Source organism: Xyrauchen texanus, chromosome 12 (genome assembly GCF_025860055.1).
Source record: "Xyrauchen texanus isolate HMW12.3.18 chromosome 12, RBS_HiC_50CHRs, whole genome shotgun sequence".
Lineage (NCBI taxonomy): Eukaryota > Metazoa > Chordata > Actinopteri > Cypriniformes > Catostomidae > Xyrauchen > Xyrauchen texanus.
Genome location: NC_068287.1, coordinates 22048987 through 22066913, shown reverse-complemented (window position 1 = coordinate 22066913; position 17927 = coordinate 22048987). Strand labels below are relative to the sequence as shown.

At 37.9% G+C, this 17927-nt stretch overlaps 1 protein-coding gene across 1 annotated transcript; it reads left to right on the top strand.

The window, feature by feature from the left end:
* The first annotated feature begins 2693 nt into the window (after window positions 1-2693).
* LOC127653252 (protein Wnt-9b-like) lies at window positions 2694-13269 on the top strand. Its single transcript, XM_052139876.1, has 4 exons — window positions 2694-2837; window positions 4026-4279; window positions 5428-5693; window positions 9460-13269. Exons 1-4 carry the CDS (start codon window positions 2752-2754, stop codon window positions 9928-9930), a joined length of 1077 nt encoding a protein of 358 aa, XP_051995836.1. The 5' UTR covers window positions 2694-2751; the 3' UTR covers window positions 9931-13269.
* Window positions 13270-17927: the final 4658 nt, after the last annotated feature.

Below are 17927 nucleotides of genomic sequence, written 5' to 3'. Positions count from 1 at the left end.
GAACATTTCAGCTCTGTTGGTCCATACAATGCAGGTGAATTGTGACCAACACTTTGAAGCTCCAAAAAGCACATAAACACAGCATAAAATTAAATAATCCATATGAAGGTTTGGGGAGTAACGGAATACATGTAACAGAATTATGTTTATTTAAAATACAAAATATAAGTGTAATAAACTGTATTCACTACAGTTACAATTTAAATCTTTGGTATTTAGAATACAGTTACATTCAAAAATATTTTGATTACTGAAGAGATTACTGCATTTTATTTTAATTTGTTTCATTTAATATTTAGTCCTTTCAGATGGAAAACATTTATACATATAAATGATGCGATCCAAAGTGCATTTGAACAGCTGTGAAACACTTTCTTATGATGCCTTACATTCATACGAGCAGACAGAAAAGTACATTTGAAGTACGTTTGGAGCAGAAGAAATAGAAATAAACCTTGTGTAAATTTTCAGCTTTATGCTAAGCTAAAATGCTATTTCTAGCCATTTTACATAAACATGTTACCAGCCACGATCATATTTTTTATCCAGACAATTCAATTTGGATCATAATTTTTCTAATAAAACCTTTGATATTACGGCAAAAATCATATTCTTGATAATAATTTTTGTATTGTTTTCCTGTAAAAATATCTAAAAATCCTTAAAATATAATCAATTAGATTTATCTTGTTTTAGAAACAACATTGCAAAAGATTTTTTATAATCAAAACAAGTGAAAAAATCTACCAGTGCTGAAAAAGTAAACCAAAGTATTAGAATACAAATAAATACAAATTACATTTTACAGCATGTAGTCTGGAGTTGTGGTGGTGTAGTGGGCTAAAGCACATAACTGTTAATCAGAAGGTCACTGGTTTGATCCCCACAGCCCCCACCATTGTGTCCTTGAGCAAGATTGCTCCGGGGGATTGGATGAAAGTGTCTGCCAAATGCATAAATATAAATCTAAATATAGTCTGTAATCTGTAGTGGAATACATTTAAAATCTAACCCTTCCAGTTTGGGGTGAGAACAGATGACTATATAACTCCTTTTTCAACTATAAATCATGACATCAGCAGTCTCTTTGGCAATCATGATTTCAAGCATGATTACACTTCCTATAGTGCAATTTTGCAATCTACACATATGTCAAGCACTAGGAAGTGTAATCGATTAGATTGCTGAAGAAAATATGGATTAAGCCACTGGAGTCTTCTGGATTACTTTTATGCTGCCTTTCTGTGTCTGTTTTTTTTTTTTTTTTTCCAGCTTTAAAGTTCTGGTCACTATTAATTTGCATTTTCTATACCTACATAGCTGAGATATTCTTACAAAAATCTTAGTCAGAGTTCTTCAGAAGAAAGAAAGTCATACACATCTGGGATTCCATAAATTTGAGTAAAAACTGTTTTGTGTGAACCATCCCTTTAAAGTGTAAAATAAATAAACTGCTAGAGAGTTAATTATATTTTTGTACATTTAACATCTAAAAAAAAAAGATGATCTTTTGCCACCACCTGCTGGCTAACATATGTAATGTAAAAAAAATAGCTCTTGACAGATCTGCACTGCTCTTACACTTTAGTTTAGAACAGCAAGAACACTAGCGGAGTGATACACACACACAGTGAAGCCTCGGAATGCTGATTGTTTCAGACCATCAGTGCTCATGGAACCTCTCTCGTCTAATCAGATTCGAGGACCAGAACTAACTGTTGAATATATATATATATAAGACATTTGTGTGAAGTGTCATGCAATCCTTTTTACCTTAGGTTACCTTATTCACCCATGTTATTCACATTTCACTTACAGTGTAAGTCTTCATATTGTTTGATTTGGTCACAGCACAAGCAGGAAATGCACCTGAAACACCTCCATCATATATGTGAGTGTTTTAAACAAAGAACGTGACATCATAAGGGAAATCTGGTGCCCAGTCGGTCAGTTTGATGGAGAGGAGAGGAACTGAGATGAACGATTAGTCATGATTAGCTCATTATATCTTGTGCTTAGTGATGACAAGAGTGAAGCAACGGCATCAAAGACGCCTGTGTGTTAATGATGTTGAGGAAATGAGAATGGAGCCGCAGTTTTGGAATTAAACGAGAACAGACACTAATTATCCTTACTGAACTCAGAGAACAAGTTTACACTTTAGGTACTATAAAAAGAATAATGACACTCAAAATTCTGAATTAGTAAATGTTATATGGCAAGGCTGGTTTGACATTAAAAAAAATGAAACTTTACGTTTCATAGTTCAGATATTCTGCGAAAGTTGCGAAATTTTGTGCACAGTAAATTATCTATTTACCATTACGAAAGCACGTAATGAGAATTACACTTGATAATTAATAAACCAGCACATTATTAGTGAATTTGAATGCACTCATTATCTAATTGTGGCGTTCAACGAATGGATATCTGCTCTGGCCTGGAAGTTGGAAACGATGGAAGTTGTCTGAAATTGTCCCTGCCCTAAGGAAATGTGAATCATTTGTGCCATTTCTCAGGTAAACGCACCTGCCAATCTGTTGCAAAATAGTTTCCTTGGCACTGGGCGGAGTAAATTACTGATGACCCAATAAATTTGGCGCGCGTTCCACACGCTTCACCCCTCTCGGGACTGCGCCACCCCAAGGGCTGAGATGAGTTTCTGTCTCTGTAAGGAGTAGCGCTGTACAGTACAGCTGGGATTTCTACACGGACAGATAGCGCAATGAAGAGCAGCGTCGACCCGTCATCATGTGCACCGGGCTTGCGAGGACTGCCTGTCCGCTGCGACTTATTGCCCTCTGCATCCTTCTGTCCAACGCAGCAGCATATTTCGGGTCAGCATTCATGTTTTTTTTTTTATATCCTCCGTCTCTCTACATTCATGGAAAGGGTCTCTTATAGCATTATTTTTATACTTGATAAGGACTATACTAATCCTATGTTATGGAACAAACCTGTGATTTAGGGTTCTGTCTGTCGTAACAGGTGGAAAGATGTTAGATGATCTTGGATATTCCATGCGCAATTCGCATATATTGTTATTGTTCTCTCTCACTCTCTCTCTCTCTCTCTCTCTCTCTCTCTCTCTCTCTCTCTCTGCTTTTTTAACATAATATGTTTAAAAAGCAGGTTGTATATTACAAATAATCAAAAGATGAATGAAAATGATTTGCAATATGTGCCTTATAAATGTAATCTAATATGAATTAGAAAACTGCGACTTTTGAGCCATGCTTTCAGACTTGAATGTAATAGCCCTTAGATAACACGCAATTAAAGTTTTTTAAACATTAATTATTATTTTTTTTTTAAATCAAGCCCTGCTGTTCAGGTCGATTATTGCCGTTAGGAGCAGTGCAGTGGTATGGATCCAGATGTCCTTCGATGGTTTTGGCACCGTGTCCTTGCCCTCGCGCTACCTGATCATTAAGATCTTTCTGGCTCATACTCACAGGACGTTGCCCCACTTGTGTTTATATTAAGAATCCTATAAACATGGTAAAACACTCTGCAATGTATTTTTTGAAGAGTGGTTACTGTAGCTTCTTGTGCACCACAGCAGTGCGTTTCCAAATAGCTACAGGGGCGCATTTTCCAAACATTTGAGTGACTCGGGGAAAACACGTGGAGCTGGTAGGTCTATCTGTGCACTTTCTATTCAAACACGACTATTCAAATTGTGTAATTTAAAATGTATTCAAAGCACATGCGTCACCACTAGTGAGTACTGAGGAAAAACAAAAACAAAAACAACATCAACAACAAATGATTATGGGTTGGTTTTCATTGACAAGTTCATCAGCAAAAGAGCAAAACGTGCAACTTTTATAATACAAATAAATATAATGTTTTGTCAAAGAGCCATACCTAACTGTTTATTAAGTTATTGAAGACTAATTGTTAAATGTATGGTGTGTGGTTGTTTAGAATCAAAACTAACGTTATTGTAAATTCAGTAATGGTTTATATGTAGCCTGTGTTAACTAGTTTTAGTAACTGGATTATTTATTTTTCACTGTTAGGCTTACAGGTCGCGAACCACTGCTATTTCTGCCGGGTCCATTTTCCAATGAGCCTCCTAACGGTAAAGCGCACCTGAAACAATGCGAGCAGATGACTTTGACGCGCCGGCAAAAGCGCCTGTGTGGGCGGGAACCTGGGATGGCGGAGACTCTGAGGGAATCTGTCCGCCTCAGCCTCCTGGAATGCCGCTATCAATTCCGCAACGAGCGCTGGAACTGTAGTATGGATGGCCGTGGAAGCCTTTTAAAACGAGGTAAGTTGCTATTATGGAAAATGTAGGACCCTCCAGGAATTTTGAGATCCATTCACTCTCAGAAAAAAGGGGACCTTTTTTTGTACCTCTAGTTAAAATTATTACTAATTTTGAGTATATAATTGTACCATAAGGGCATATTGTGTACCTTTAATTGTACTTTCATATTTCCTCTGGGGGAACAAAAAAACGTACCTTTTGTCTAATTGAGGGTACAAATATGCACCCAAGAGTGAACGCACAATGTTGTTGAACTTTTGAAAATAACCCTCAAAATCACAATTTGACAATTTGCTGAAAATGTTTGGTAGCATTTAAATAGGACCTCGCTGCATAAATGCATATGGCAATGGTTTGGCATATTAACAAGGATGCAGAAACCCCAATTTGTCCTCCCTTTATTCGTGGTGCCTTTCCAAACGGATATGTGCGTAAATGTGCAGGATGTCAATTTAAAAGCCATGCGTGGGCCAGTTCGCTAGTAATTAGGGACTTGGGAAGCGCGGAAGCCCTGTGTGGTGAGGCCTCGCGGGGCCAGTTGGGAGTATTTTTATCTCGCGGAAAAGCGCCCAGTTCTCAGAGGAAAAGGGCGGGTGTTCGCGCGCTTTCATCTGACAGAGAACTTTTAGTCAATATAATAATTAATTGGATGAAAATACACCCCTCGGCTGTGAGCTAAGCAAACAATAATACGAGGAGGTCGCAGGGGGTTGGTTAAAGGATAATACAAAAACACTTCACTTAACACTTAATTGGAAAAGTTGTAGTGAGCTAGTACATGGTCCAAAAAGTCAGCAAGCATAGTATATTATTTAAATGTAGGAGAAAGGCCAGTGACCGAACAAGTTTTACGACCGTCTGCGCTGTTTTTCAAATAGTTTTCCTATATAGCCTAAAACATGCGCAAAATGGACGTCTTTGACCCCTGCGCCAATAATGGACATGATCATTAGCATCCACTTTAAAGATATTTGACATAGTATGACATTTAGATTTTCATCTTTTACATTTATTTCCTTCAACAGAAGCCTTTATCCTAAACGATTTCTCATAAGACATTAGAAGTGCTGATATATTTACAATTTACAATATGGCCCATTTAAATCAGCTTTGCACAATGCTCAATAATTGATTCATCCGTCCATCAGGTTTTAAAGAGACGGCCTTTCTGCTCGCGGTGTCATCAGCAGCGCTGTCTCACGCGCTGGCGAAAGCGTGCAGCTCAGGGCGCATGGAGCGCTGCACCTGCGATGATTCTCCGGGTCTGCAACACCGCGAAGCCTGGCAGTGGGGCATTTGCGGGGACAATCTGAAATACAGCACTAAGTTTCTCAAGAAGTTTCTGGGGCAGAAACGGGTCAGCAAGGACCTGCGTGCCCAGATCGATGCTCATAACATTAACGTCGGTATTCGGGTAAGCTACAAAACTGTGTGAAATATCATTAACAATGAATTATTGCCGCTAACTCACAGTGCACTTTTTCCAGATCTAAGAGCAATTGAACCTGGAACTTATGTTGATTTATTCTGTTGTATCTTTTACAAAAAAGTATGGCAGTATATGGTATCAGATGGTAATACCATTGTCCTTTGATGTATATAAAATGGTACTGCATTATTAAAATATTAATGTACCATGATATTTACAACAAAGCCACCAGCCTCCAATATTCAGGTTTTCAATGGTTGATTCTTAAATTAATAAATTTGGTCTCCAATCCTGCATAATGTATATGGTTACAATCTGGATTCATATGATACTCCAAAGTAGGTCAAAGGATACCATACTACAACCATGGTCAAAAAAAAAACATGGTATTGCCATGGTATAGGTCAGCAAAAAAAAAACAAAACAACAACAACAAAAAACTATAGGGTTACCATGTCTAAAACAAACAAACAAACAAACATTATGTCACGATCCCTTGTTGTCTGTCCAAGTGTTTTCTGTTTCACTCAGCACTTCACACTCCATGTCACGTTCCTTGTGGTCCGGCCCGTGTTTTCACCAGTCCCTGTCTAAGAAAACTACACTTCCCATCTTTCCTTGCCCTCACCACCTGCCAGCACTCACTCATTGTTTTCACCTGCTTATCATTTAGTTCCATCACTTCGTGTATTTAAATCCTGTTTATTTCTCCATTCCCCTGTCGGTCTTTAATGTTTGTGGATGCCTGTGTCCGAGCTCTCCGTCATTGTTTCACCTACCCGTTATACCCATCTAATGTCTTTCGTGTTGTTTTGCTTTGTTTTTCCCCATCGCGGGTATTTCCTTTGTTCCTGTAGTGTCTGTTACCATTTGTTTTGTTTAAATAAAAACCGCTGCATCTAGATCCTCGCTCCTCGTCTGCCTTCACCTACATTCGTGACACATTACAGTAAAAATGATTAGTGATATAATGGGTAGAGTTAATAATGGAGCATTTAACTCGCCTCTTAAAGAAATATTCCAGTGTCAAGTTAACCTCAGCCAACAGCATTTGTGGCATAATATTGATTAACACAAAAAATAATTTTGACTTGCCTATCCTTTTCTTTAAATTTATTTTTTTTTTAAATCTGGGTAACAGCGAGGCACTTACAATGGAAGGGAATGAGGCCAAATGTTAAAATACTTAAATTTCAAAAGTATAGCAACAAGACATAAACATTATGCGTGTTCACATGATATCAGTGTGATAAAATCCCTTACTAACCTTTTTTGTGTAAAGTTATAGATGAAGATGTAATGTCAACAAACTCAAAAATACTAAAACTACTGTAAATGTGATGATTTAAACAACTTAACATTTCAAATAACACATTAATTTTAACAGAAGAATTAATATGCTTTTATAAAATTATAGCTTTACATTTCTGCCTTTAAACCCTCCAAAAATTGGCTCCATTCACTTCTATTGTAAGTAACTCACTTTAACTTCGAGTTGCGCTTTTTTGAAAGAAAAGGCCAAATGAGTCAAAATAATTTTTTGTGGTAATCAATCGTATGCCACAAATAGTGTCAATTTAGCTTAACTTGTATTGTACCTGGAACATTTCTTCAAGCACAAAGAAGAGAGCATCTGTAAAAGGTTAACTTCTCTCTTACCTTCCCATCCCCTGAACACTAGAGGAGTTTCTTGGTTGGGGGGGTGCGGTCTCCTAGTATATTGTAGCCCAAAGGAGAGTTTAGCAAGTGGGGTGAGGAAGGTAGGTGAGCAGGTATTGGCCAGCTCTGTGGAGCCAGGTGTTCCTTTCCCTGGTCCAGACATGACAGCGCTTGCTGTGGGGGCCCTCTCAAAATTAGAGGTCTCCTATAAGTGTGATTATACAGAGTGGAGCCATCTGTAATATATGAGCATTTTTTCCACCTACTGTATGCCTCTCGCTCTACCAGTCTCACTACTGCTGCTGCTGCCGCCACTCTGCCAGACTTTCATAAATTTTCATAACATCCCTCAAAACAGCACTGTTACCAGGAGACTGGTAGCCTCAGGGAGAAAGGCATAGATTGAAAATGGAGTCAGGGTTTATGTGTGAGATAGAGATTCAAGGAGAGTGTAAGAGAAGAACAGCTGGACAAACTTGGATCTTATCTTTTCAGTCTCTGTTTTTGTTGTTTCCCATAGTTGACAGGCCACAGATGGCAGTTAACAAAAACAACCAAAGGTGGTTGAGTCCTTGCTATGCCCTCCCCATTCAGATTCTCTCCATTTCATCGCATCTCCTTCGCTATCTTTCTCGGGTGGCCCTGGGGTGGGCCCTCATAGCTGTGTTGGGTGGAAACCCCCAATCGATCATTTGACCTTCCCATCTCCCCCTGGGCCCTTTTAGATTGATTGGTCTATAACGTACCAATAAGTGAACTGAGAAGGCGAAGACAGATAAAAACAGACAAAAAAGATTTGGCTCTCAAACTCAGGGATATACAAAGACAGAGCAAAGGAACAAAGATGGAATTGTGACCATGAAATCTGACCATAGATCAGGAATTATAGTGTTTGGTCCTCAAAGGGTTGGAAGAAATACTGCTGGCCCAGGTATCCACTGACATCCATCATTTACATCTGACCATAGATCAGCAATAATAGTGTTAGGTCCTCAAAGAGTTGGAAGAAATACTGCTGGCCCAGATATCCACTGACATCCATCATTTACTTACCACCTTTAGCTCAAGGCTGTGGAGTCCCAGAGCACCCACCGAATTCCTCAACACTATCCTTGTGAACATCTCAACAGGGGCATAGCAATCATTACGACTTAGGCCATGTCCAGACTAAAGCCCAAAGTATACTTCGGTCAGACGTGACATGTGACATAAATCTAGTCATCAGCAGAGTGTGCGAACACTGATTGCGCGCAGCCCGATTTTCCAAACCACGTGTCTTTGAATGCATAAAATACACATGTGCTTGTGCTTACATTTTGAGCCATTTCTATCACAAAACTCTAGATGTATTTGCCACTAAAAATTAGAAGATGAAGGTAAAAACAACAGCAGTGGATGTGCAAGTCAAGAACGCATGTTGCATTTGTATAACTAGAGTCTGAAGGAATATAAATACATCTTTATTGGTCTAAACTCCTGAAGAGAAAGCCTGGTGTCCCAAAGCAGCCATAGCGCCCCCTCCCAGGGGGCCTGTGTAGCTCAGCGAGTATTAACGCTGTCTACCACCCCTAGAGTCGCAAGTTCGAATCCAGGGTGTGCTGAGTGACTCCAGCCAGGTCTCATAAGCAACCAAATTGGCCCGGTTGCTAGGGAGGTTACAGTCACATGAGTAACCTTCTCGTGGTTGCGATTAGTGGTTCTCGCTCTCAGTGGGGCATGTGGTAAGTTTTGCGTGGATCACGGAGAGTAGCATAAGCCTCCACATACTGGGAGTCTCTGCAGTGTTATACACAACAAGCCACGTGATAAGATGCGCGGATTGACGGTCTCAGAAGCGGAGGCAACTGAGACTTGTCCTACGTCACCTGGATTGAGGTGAGTAACTGCGCCACCACGAGGACCTACTAAGTAGTGGGAATTGGGCATTTCAATTTGGGGAGAAAAAGGAGATAAAAAAATCTAATTTCTTTGTCTAGATTGGCCAATGAACAGTGGTACCCAAAAATAAGCATCTAATTTCACCCCCTCTCTCTTCAGATTTTTTGGTTCACTCCCACTAATTTCTCCTTATCTCTTTCTTCCCCCTTCTCAGGCAGTGAAGAGTGGACTTAAGACTACTTGTAAGTGTCATGGTGTCTCTGGCTCCTGTGCTGTGAGGACATGCTGGAAGCAGCTTTCCCCTTTTCATGACACTGGCCACCTGCTAAAGTATCGTTATGATACCGGTGTTCATGTGCACAGCGTTACCAACGCCGCTACAGGGGAGACTGAACTGGCAGGGCCCCATCGTCATAGCAACATAGGTCCCCGGCCACGACCTACCGAACTGGTTTTTCTGGAGGAGTCGCCCAGCTTCTGTAGGCCATCACGCTACTCGCCCGGTACAGCCGGCAGACTGTGTTCTAAGGACACAAGCTGCAGCAGCCTGTGTTGTGGACGGGGTTACAACACAGCCCTGCGCCTCACAACACTCTCCTGCAACTGCCAAGTCCGCTGGTGCTGTCACGTAGAGTGCCAAACCTGCCTGAGAGAGGAGGAGGTCTATACCTGCAAGAAACATTGAGAGACCGAGTGAGAGTTTGAAGGAGACAAAGAGAAAAGTGTGGAAGTGAAAAGTGTGATATTTCTTACATTGAATGGAAAAGTCGACTATTAGAATTTAATGAGAGGAGAAATGCACAAGATGTATTTCAGAGGAAAAGGCTTTCATCCACCTAATGCAAAGGGAGAAGATGTTGATGATCATAAGAGAGAATATCTACCAGTCTCACCTAATTCAAAATGGCTTCGATGAGATGGCTAAATGCTGACCGTCAAACTCTGGGCTCTCAGACAAGTGTTGGCGAACCTGTAAATGGGCCTGAGAGCATATCTGAGATGCTCGACTAGATGAAAATTGCTCGTCTTCTGTCATGGAAGCTAAATACATAAAGTAAATTCCATATGTTTCCATGCTTCTTCGAACTGAGAGCTCATCTCACAAGATGAGGAACATGCCAGTTTGACTTCTGCTGAAATGCAGTGTTAAGCCAATGGCCATCAAAGAACCCCATAGGCATGGTTGCTTTTTGAACTGTTTGTGGTGAATACGCACTTTATTGCAATGGACTTGAGATCTGCAATATTCAGTAATACTCAAACTAATACTCTGGCAGTGAGATGGCGGTCTGCCCACTTACTTTTCTGACTGCAGGTCTGACTGTTTGTCTCGTTATCTGCTTAAGCTGTATATCTCTCTATTGCGCTGAGAGTCCATTTATGGCTTTAAAATTATACTGAGAGTATGAAACACTTAGAATTTGTTATTTTTTTATGTTATGGTAGTCTTTAATTTGTGAGGAAGTAAGTACTCTAAAGTTATTGTGCTTAAAGGAATAGTTCACCCCAAAATGAAACATCTCTCATCATTTACTCACTCACCCTCATGATATCCCAGATGTGTATGATTTTATTTCTTCTGCTAAACACAAACAACGATATTTAGAAGAATAGCTCTGTAGGTCCACACAATGCAAGTGAACGGTGACCACAATTTTTAAGTTCACAAAAAGCACATACTGTAGGTGTGGGTGAGAAACAGATCAATATTTAAAAGTGCTGTACGCAATTTCACCCGTTCTACTTCCATGAGAATCCTAATATACCAAAATGAGCTTTATTGAGAGCAGAAATGGTTGTTGAAAAAAGTAGTAAAATAGCACCCACAACTGTTATCAAAATCATTGGAAAAAATGCATTATGCCTCAATACTTCGCTGCAACCACAATACTATTAGAACGTGCAGAATTATTGTCAGGAAGAAAGTGTCATTGTCCGCAGACACATATTAATTTGCTGTTACCAGAGTCTAGAACTGTCACATAGACCAGTGAGATATCTCATGGCACTTATTTCATTAAAATCTTTCAGGGGGTAGGACACATTTTTGCATACCTTTCCATAAAAAAAATCGCTTACAGCATCTTCAAGTTCTTTTTTATGATTAATCCCCAGTTTCACTTTCACATTCTTCTTCTTTTTTTCGCAATTTGCATTCTTTGTGCATATTGCCACCTACTGGGCAGGAAGGAGAATTTATGTTAAAAAAAAAGTCTTAAAAATGTATAATTTTCTCACTCACATTTATCATATCGCTTCAGAAGACATGGATTTAACCACCGGAGTCTTATGGAATACTTTTTCATTTTTGGGTGAACTATCCCTTTAACAAAGATATATAACAATAGGGGGGAAGGGGGTTTGCTTATAAACTGGAAATCTACTGGGAAACAGTCTGCTTCCATAGACCTTTAATGAATGTAAAAAAATTTAATAATCAAAAAAGTTATGTTTTATATCTTGAACTGTCATTTAATGGCTGCATTTGGTAAAAGGAATGTATTTATTGAAATAAGACAACACTGATCAACAGTTGAACCAATTACAAGGGCACTTACTGGTATTCCAGACTGCATTCTTAAAAGAAGAGTTTTTTAGTTTAATCTAAACTAAATAGTGCTGCGTTAAATGCCACTTACCTGTGTGTATATATGTCAAAAAGCACAAGTACTAGAGAACGACCAGAACAAAGTGTATCATTACACTGTGAACCAAACATAACCTCTCCCTACCGCTTTGTAGTGTATGCAAACATCTGGCCATCTGAGTGTGTATTCTTTATACTTGACTTTCCCATTAAGGGCCATGAGAGTGAGTGGGTCTCATCCAGAACAAAGGAAAACATCTCTTACCCTAGTAAGCCAATCTCTCAGCCCTATAAATTGAGACTCATCATAAGCCCTTTCATGTGCGTGAAGCCTTTCATAAAATCAGTTCCAGTGCCTTATTTAGCTCATTACCAATCAGAGAAAATAACAGTGCTTTTTTGCTAGAATGTGTCAGAGTTCAAAGTTTGCATGTTGGATGCCCAATAGAGGCCTTTGTAATGGTAAAAATGATTTTTATTTTATTTTCATTTTTGTCTTTTTTTTAATTATTATTATTCAGTTATTTTGTATCTTCATGTTTCAACACAAATCACAAAGAATGACATTTGTTATCCAAATTTGATTCAGAAAGTTAAAAACAAGCTGTGTTGGTGTATTGCATGTAAAAGCACATTTCAACATTTAGAAACAAAGTATTACATATATTTGATGTTAACATTACTTACAAGCATTTCTTCATGTAGAGTTGGATCTAAATTGAAAGTATGAGCATGTGAAAGTGCTTGTTTAATCTGTGTGTGTGCGTGTGTGTGTGCTATTTCTGGGAAGGAGGAAAACTGCTGTAAAATTGGCAGCATCGATCAAGAGGAAGAAAGTCCAAGCATTCAATAGCATGCCATTCAGTTGAAATGTTCATAAACATTTGGCGCAACAGGGTTTTGATGTGTCTTGTTGAAATTCATATGCAAAAGTGTGAGAGCTTTACCCTAATCTATTCAGTTTCTATGAAAGCAACTAAGCTAAAAAAAAAAAGAAAAAAGCCTGAGTTCTCGCACGGACTCAGCACATGCAAATACCCGAAACCCCAGCGGTGGCCATGGAAGCCCAAAGAGATTGCTCCCTAGTTTTGAGATTGTGTGTGTACATGTGAGCAAATGTATGTGTATGTTTCTCTGCTGCAGCTCATAAAATTGTAACATTTAAAGCACAACCTGTATATCTTTATAACCCTCTATCAACCTGAGGGTTACAGAGTTATGTATTTGTTTGTGTTTTCATAGCTTTGAAAGTGTAATATGTAAACAAAGGTGTTTTAGACATTTCATGCTGGGGATTTTTTCTGCTACCTCACCCAGTTTATGGGGGAAATTATTAATTTCTCACTAGATATTTAAGACAATGTTGCTTTTAAAAGCTTTAAATGTATTTACACAGTTTTTATTTTTAAATTGTGTGTCCTATTTCCTTATTTAAAAATTAAGATATCATATTCAAATAAACTTAATGCATTTGTAAAAATGATGTCCCAGATTTGTCAAAATATTTATCTATTTAAATTTAGATGCACGATTTCCTCTTTCTCTCTCTGTGTTTTTGTGTTTGTGGTGGCACACCTGTCCAGAGCTCATGCACGCAAGCACCTGCTCTCTAGTTAAATCACAGCTAATCATGAAGCTTACTGATGGATCCTGACCTGCAGTATTTCCCCTGTCACTTCTCTCAACCTAAGTCTCATTCTCATTTCACTCACCCAAAACATATACAAATTGTTGACCTTTCATGTGACGATGTACACCACACTACAGGCATACTACAACAAGACCTAGATATTGAACACTAGAAATCCAAGTGAATGTCTTGTAACCAGGGTCATTATACACCTATATTTAAGGGGGAAACCAGTGGCTGTCCTGGCACAATTTTTGCTATAGGTGAGGTAGGACATGACAAAAAAAAAAAAAAAAGAATACACACTTTAATATTTTTGTAGTTCTACTTGAAAGTGTATCACATGTTAGTCTAAACATACAGATTTTGTGTACAGTGCAAGGGGAACCTGGTTTAAACACTGACCATTATATAATTTATTATTTATATAAAGGGATATTCCGGGTTCAGTAAAAGTTAAGCTCACTTGACAGCATTTATGGTGTAATATTGTCTACCACAAAACTACATTCAGACGTTTCTTTAAAAATAGCTGGGTTCCAGTGAGGCACTTACAATGGAAGTGAATGGGGTCAATCCGTGAACATTAAAATACTTATTGTTTCAAAAGTCTAGCCAAAAGACATAAACAATATGTGTTAACATGATTTTAGTGTGATGAAATCACTTACTAACCTTTTCTGTCTAAAGATATAGCCAATTTTGCAACTTTGTCACCATGAAAATGTATGTCAAGGTACTTTCATATGTTCAATATAAATATAAAATAAATATAATATATTTATAATCAGGGGTTAAATTAGGATTTTGGAGGTGGGGGTACTCGTGCAGTGATTCTGATGCTCTAGGCGAGATGAGAAGATAACATGTCCTCATCCCCAAAAAGCATACCTTCTATATTTTAATATTAATAATAAAACATTATTTCTTACTCATTATATATTCAGCATAAAAGGCTGAATTTGCATGACTTGAATTTCTTAGTGCTTGGGATATGGAAATTCAAGTACATTTGAACTTTTGACTCAAATTGTTATGCTGAAAGTATCATTTGTAATGAAAATATTTGTATTAAATTATAAAAGAGTGCAAAATAAAAGCATTTTCCTCAGTAAACCCAATAGTATATTTACTAGACAACAAACAAATATTTCCAAAAAAAAACACACAACAACAACTACATCAAAACTTGGGCACACAGTATACTGTAGATAAATATACAATTAATAGTGAAAATTTTGGACCAATATGTTCTTGCTTTTGATGCGGTCCTGTATTAAAAAATTATCTAGGTATTCAGCTTTTTAATAGACCAACTGAAATTGCAACTGTATATCAGTGGATGTCAGAAATAGGTGTGCACTTGGTTACATATTTCGCAATTTATGTGTACAGAACACGGGCTGCAGTGAGTGGCAGTGCGCATCTGTATATTTCTTTTTTTAATTAAAGGTGCCAGAATGGCAGTCTGGACAGTTACTGCCCAATTTAGCCTTTCATGTACATACATTAAAACTTTTTTGTAATGATCAACGAATTTATATATACACCGCAATATTAAAACAACCTGCATCACAGAGAAGCATTCTGAGATGAAATTCTGCTCACCACAATTGTACAGAGGTTATTTGAGTTACTGTAGACCTTGTCAGTTCAAACCAGTCTGGCCATTCTCTGTTGACCTCTCTAATGAACAAGGCATTTCTGTCCACAGAACTGGATGTTTTTTGATTTTGGCACCATTCTGAGTAAATTCTAGAGACTTTTGTGTGTGAAAATCCAGGAAGATCAGGGTAAAGGGTTTGGAAGGAGAACACGGAAGGCGAGTAGCTCCTCTCAGGTAAGGATTTTTAATCGACCCACTGCAGTGCTCACGGCATCACAACAGTGACTCTTCAGCTTCCCAATAATAGTTTACAGTCTCACAATAATACTCTTTTATATATATATATATATATATATATATATATATATATATATATATATATATATATATATATATATATATACACACAGCTTCACAATCATTCAGGCCCCAGACTCTCTCTCCGGACTGCTGGTGGTGTGGGTCGTTTTATCCTCTCTCCCTGTGCTCACTGGAATTAGAGACAGGTGTTAGACAAAATTTAGCTCAGGTGTAAGTGCCCTTACCACTTCTCTCTCTCTCAGGACGGGCACTTGACCATGCCCCTCTGCCACAATCAGCAGTTACAGAAATATTCAAACCAGCCCATCTGACAGACACCAACAATCATACCATGGTCCAAATCACTGAGATAAAGATTTTCCTCCATTCTGATGATTGATGTGAACATTAACTGAAGCTCCTGACCCTCATCTGCATGATTTTATGCACTGCAGCCACAGGATTAGCTAATTAGATAATCGCATGGATGATTGTTGGTGCCAGATGGGCTGGTTTGAGTATTTCTGTAACTACTGATCTTCTGGTATTTTCACACACAACAGTCTCTAGAGTTTACTCCAAATGGTGCCAAAAACCAAAAACATCCAGTGAGCAACAGTTCTGTGAATGGAAACGCCTTGTTGATGAGAGAGGTCAACAGAGAATGGCCATACTGGTTCAGTCTATGGTAACTCAGATAACCACTCTGTACAATTGTGGTGAGAAGAATATCACCTCAGAATGCTATTCTGAGATGCGGGTTGACACTGTTTTGGTGGCACGAGGGGGACCTACACAATATTAGGCAGGTGGTTTAAATGTTGTGGCTAATTGGTGTATATAGTATTGTAGTATATATATATATATTAAATTTGTCGATTAATAAATCGCGATTAATCGCATATACAAATATTTGCTGAGAAAGCCCGTCATATAACAATAATTCAATATATAAAGATTATACATATTAATATCATTATATAATTATTCATAGTTATCTTTAAATATTAAAAAATTATACAAATATATATATATATATATATATATATATATATATATATATATATATATATATATATATATATAAAATAAAAAAATATTCAGATAATTAAAATGCATAATTAAAAAAACAATGTATTGTTTACTACCATATTATTGATCATAAGTCAATCATTGGCATACAGTTCACAGCAATCCATTTCACAAGTGAATTTGTCAGTCAGTTGGAGATTTTTATGAGGGCTTGTTTAAGGACCCGTCAATGTACACCTGCGTCAGACATTTATTTTTAATTTTTTTAGAAACAAGCCACATAGTACACAATACTACAGATATATTTTACAATAATGCCAAGACATTATATTCATTACATAATGCAATGGTTTTCAATGCTTTGGAGTTGTTGGAGGTACAAACAATATTTAAATAATATTTTAAGTCTTTACAAAAAAGTGCAAATAGGGGCTTTATAGACATAAATTTACACTTGTGTATAAAAAAAAAAAACTTGGCAAGAAAATTAAACAGATTAATCAGAAAATATTAACTTAAGTTATCAAAACTGTGAAAACCAAATAAAACGTCTTTATAAAGCAAAGAAAAACTAGTTAAAATAGAGGTACGTACAAACAAACAAAATGTTCTCCAAAATACTACAGCGTGGACACATTCCCAAAATAGGTGAGGGTATTTGTGAGGTAAAAACCACACGACCTGCGTCAGACATGCTTGTGTCGCGTCTCGGGTGAGTTGCATAATAAAAGTAAAATGTTTAGGTCACTGAGTCAAGTTAAACATAGTTTAATACTACCTTAATAGATCCCTTGATTCGCATTTGCGCTCCTTCAAGTGTTTTGAACGCAAGAACGTAACGCACGTTTGTGTGTTGCTCATACACCTGAAATTTCACTTACTTCCCTCTGGAGTAAACAGGTGGTACTACAAGCATGCATTTCTCAGGAATTTATCAGGAAAGCATTGCGATTAAATGCGTAAATCTATTTAACATGATATTTTTTGTAAAATTAATTGCACGTTATTAACGCGTTATATCAACAGCCCTAATATATATATATATATATATATATATATATATATATATATATATATATATATATATATATATATATATACACAGTAAACTGCAGGCAACCAAATTGAGTACACCCCTAAGTGAAAATGTCCAAATTGGGCCCAAAGTGTCAATATTTTGTGTGGCCACCATTATTTTCCAGCACTGCTTTAACTCTCTTGGGCATGGAGTTCACCAGAGCTTCACAGGTTGCCAATGGAGTCCTCTTCCACTCCTCCATGATGACATCACGGAGCTGGTGGATGTTAGAGACCTAGTGCTCCTCCACCTTCCATTTGAGGATGCCCCACAGATGCTCAATAGGATTTAGGTCAGGATGCCCCTCAGCTTCTTTAGCAAGGCAGTGGTCGTCTTGGAGGTGTGTTTGGGGTCGTTATCATGCTGTAATACTGCCCTGCGGCCCAGTCTCCGAAGGGAGGGGATCATGCTCTGCTTCAGTATGTCACAGTACATGTTGGCATTCATGG